This window comes from Aphanomyces astaci, assembly GCF_000520075.1.
Source record: "Aphanomyces astaci strain APO3 unplaced genomic scaffold supercont1.402, whole genome shotgun sequence".
Taxonomy (NCBI): Eukaryota; Oomycota; class Saprolegniomycetes; order Saprolegniales; family Verrucalvaceae; genus Aphanomyces; species Aphanomyces astaci.
The window spans coordinates 14,202-18,147 of NW_009798665.1; the positions used below are offsets into that span (position 1 = coordinate 14,202).

Consider the following 3,946-nt stretch of genomic DNA (forward strand, 5'->3'; position numbering starts at 1 on the left):
TGTGTATCCATCCACTTCTCCTTTCTTGGGAGATGCGATTTCGCCGAGCACTGGCTATGGTGAAATCCTCCTGCCGAGGCATCGCAGTGGCGTCATTTGGGATCCTTTGAATCGATTCAATTGGCCACATACATTGGGTTTTTGTGACTTTTCATTGGCTGCTGGTAACATAGTGCAGTGTGCACTACGTTTTCTTCCTACATCGCGATATTATTTTTTCGAATTGTACAACTTAGATATTGTATGTCGTTTCCAATAAAATTAGTATTTTTTTGCAAACAAATCGAAAATGCAGTGCCTCCTGCACTACGATTCCGGTAATTATATCAATACTTCACTGCATTTTCCGGATTATGTGTTGTGGTTGGAAATCGTAATGCAAGTTCCACTACCTTCATCATTTTATCCAATCAATGAACTTATGGTTTTGATTGGACATAAATACACAGAGGCTCGGAGTGCAATATCCACAAGGCACATGCGTATCGTTTTGCGATGAACGAGTTGGTGGTGGTAACCCATAATCCAGAAAATGTCATGAAATATAGGCGAGAAAATAACGGCATCGTAGTGCACGACGCATTATATTTTCGATTTGTTGAAAACATATTGTCCAGGCTTTAATAAATTCCACTTACAAATGCCTAGTGATTAAATTTGAGAAATTATTTGTTCAAACAAGTAGGGTTGTTGTTGTTGTGCCATACTACGATAGTAGAAGTTGAGGTCAGAAAAATTGGGTTGGCAGGTTCGGTGGGTGTGGGTTGCAAGCGCTATTTGGCGAGCATACGCCGTGGCCGCAGGAGCGGTGGTGGTGGTGGTGGTAGTGTAGCCAGGTTCAGGGGTCGTCTCGTACTACTGTACGTCCTCCTAAGCGTACGAATCGTACGCTTAGGAGGACGGATCGAGTGCGCAGGCTCCAATGTCGTGGTTGCGTGGTAGTCACGGAGCCGAAGTGCGAATGCCAGGAAACTTAGCACCATGGCGTACTAGTACGCCAAAAAGTACTTTCTTGGACCAAGCTAGCTTGAAGCTCAAACGCGATCCATGAAAATTCCTATTTTCTAGCGATGTGATTGGTCCAATGAAACGTAGTGCAATCTGCATTACGTTTTCCCTACTGGTTTGAACAAATAATTTCTCAAATTTAATCACTAGGCATTTGTAAGTGGAATTTATTAAAGCCTGGACAATATGTTTTCAACAAATCGAAAATATAATGCGTCGTGCACTACGATGCCGTTATTTTCTCGCCTATATTTCATGACATTTTCTGGATTATGGGTTACCACCACCAACTCGTTCATCGCAAAACGATACGCATGTGCCTTGTGGATATTGCACTCCGAGCCTCTGTGTATTTATGTCCAATCAAAACCATAAGTTCATTGATTGGATAAAATGATGAAGATAGTGAGTGGAACTTGCATTACGATTTCCAACCACAACACATTATAGTTATCTCTGGATATAATTTGGGCATACAAATGTCAAATCAAATTATGTCGAGTACTTCGTATCTGGGTTTACAAATTTCGTGTTTCGTACAGGGTATCTCCAATTATATCCGGCAGATATATTTCGTAAAACATATATATTTGGTTATACTAACTGGGTTCAAGAACCCCTGTAGACGACATCACCTTTTTACTAGTAATACTAATGATACCCGTCAAAGTCCTTGCCACGTCTAAAAGATCTCCGAGGCTCAGAGTGTACTACAGTACTCCAGGAGTTGGAAGTAATCTTGAAATGTTATTACTTTGCCTCAGGGGAAGTTCCAAGTAGTTTTCAGAAATACTGTAGCATGAGCAAGAAGTACCCTTCATTTTCACGATTTAGAAAAGACGTCAAGGACCTCTTTTTCTACTTTTGGTATAGTGAGTTGCGTAAAAAATCGCACAAAAAGAGGTAAAACAGTAGGAAACTGTACTTGGAACCAATTTTTCATTTTGATAAATATATCTACTCAGAACGGCCCCTGTTAGTTATGTTGTGTTTAACGAGTAATTTCTGGAAAAAGCAGGTCGATCTTGTACATTCATCTGTGTAGCGTGCGACAAGTGCCATAACGTTGAAGGTACTGTCCCAAGAAACAGTCATCGAGTATGCCTTGGTCGTTCAATTGTTCTATGTATTACTCGTATAGAACGCCCTCACAAAGGGCGATGTCGGCCCCTGATTCATTTCTCGTTTTCACTTATTGGCATGAAGTTGTGCTGCTGTCGTCCACGCCGCCGCCGCCGCGTCCCAAGTCGAGGTTGACAGACTCACGGTGGTGTTTGACAGCCTCGCACCCCTCGATGCCGGGGCCACGGGCTCCCACATCTCCAAAGACCGAGGCGTGGCGGTTCAATTCCCCAGCTTCCCGGCGTCAGAAGCAGCTTGTGGCCCCGCTGGACGGACCCTTGAATATGTCAACTTTACCCTCAACACGCTCAACATTCCCACCGACGAGTCGCTGTGGTTGCAAGCTGCGTTGTGCCCTTCTGCCAACGGTAACCAATTCCCCCATTCATACACACATTCCCGCGTAGTTCCCCCGTTTCACACCAATGTATACATATTCACGAGAGTTTTCCTTCTAGGCTTGCCCAATTGCGTCAAGTCCGACACCCCCGCACGCATCACCATCGAAACCTTCGACAGACGCGTCAAGTTCCAATGGTTCCCCGCGGTCCCTATTGTTCTTGAGCCCGCCACCACGTACTGGTTCACTGTGCTCTCGAACGGCGAAACCAAGGACAAGTTTCCCATCTGGTTGGACGGCACCAAGGAGTTCTCGACCGCGAACGACCCTAGGAACGAGGTGCTGGTCGCGTACACTGAGAAAGAAGGCGGTCCATGGGACGTGTTAGTCCGCGACGATGGGAACCGCCTTGTGCCGTCGTTCGAAGTGTATGCTAGCTAAACTACTAACTACTTGCGCATATGGATGTTGTGTGGTGCCGTCAGCTTTGAGTGCTAGGTCTGGGTACTCAATAACGACGGGAAGCAACGTACTGTTGCCGCCATCCGTGAAAGAGGAGGGGGGGGGTAAAACGAAGGTTCGCGGACCAATAAAACACTTCGACTTGTAGTCGTTAGCTACCGTTGGATTGCTCAAATCGAATTTGGTGTCGAATTGTTTCTTTGCCAATAATACCACTCCGTCCCAAATTACTGCCACGTTTTGATTTTTGGAGTCTTCGAATTTCATGACTTTTAGGAATTTTATTATTAATTTCCCTTACTTCAGTTATTGACGCATCTCGTGGCCACTTCTGCTCGATTGCTGGCACCAGCTTGGACAACAACATCGCTCTATACGCCGCGCCGTTCACATTGACACACTTCGTCTCCATGGTGCCTGCCGCGCGGTTCTTGGACGTTCGTTTCGCAGCTACTTGAGTAACAAATGGCCAAATAACTAATGCAGGGTCATAAAAATATGATGTGGCAAACGTCAAACGAGGCAGTAATTTGGGACGGAGTGGTACAGGTTTAGGCTACGAAGACTGCACACTCAATCAAGTGTACACCTATACACCTTGGCCACGTGTCACTCGTTCCCAAGAATCAAAACGAACCGGAGCCTTAATTAACTCCATAAAACAGTTGTTCGTAGTGGCTGCAAACGGTGCTGCAATTTCGTTTGATGTCCCCAACACTGTAGCAAACTTTAGTTGATGCTTCGTGTTATGTGACGGTGGAGGCGTATTTTCTTAGCAATTGCTGGGTGGGCCGAGGCTGCTTGGGCTCTGCAGTGGTGGAACAAGTCGCAACGATTTTGAACTCATGCCCTCCCAGCCACCAGAAAAGGTTTCGACCTGTGGAACGCGTGATAGTACGGCTTACCGTGTAATGTTTATCTGTTATCGGCCGAGCCTCTGTTCGACTCCCCGTGCCTGAGTGTGGGTAGCCGAATGTTGGTCACGAACGACATTTGAAGAGTGTGAAATATGAC

The 3,946-nt window shown here is 45.7% G+C and overlaps 1 protein-coding gene across 1 annotated transcript; it reads left to right on the forward strand.

Moving 5' to 3' along the window:
- Positions 1 to 1,807: 1,807 nt before the first annotated feature.
- On the forward strand, positions 1,808 to 2,911 carry H257_19202 (hypothetical protein; the record flags this gene model as incomplete). Its single annotated transcript, XM_009848355.1, has 3 exons — positions 1,808 to 1,875; positions 2,215 to 2,498; positions 2,589 to 2,911. 3 exons carry the CDS (start codon positions 1,808 to 1,810, stop codon positions 2,909 to 2,911), a joined length of 675 nt encoding a protein of 224 aa, XP_009846657.1.
- Positions 2,912 to 3,946: the final 1,035 nt, after the last annotated feature.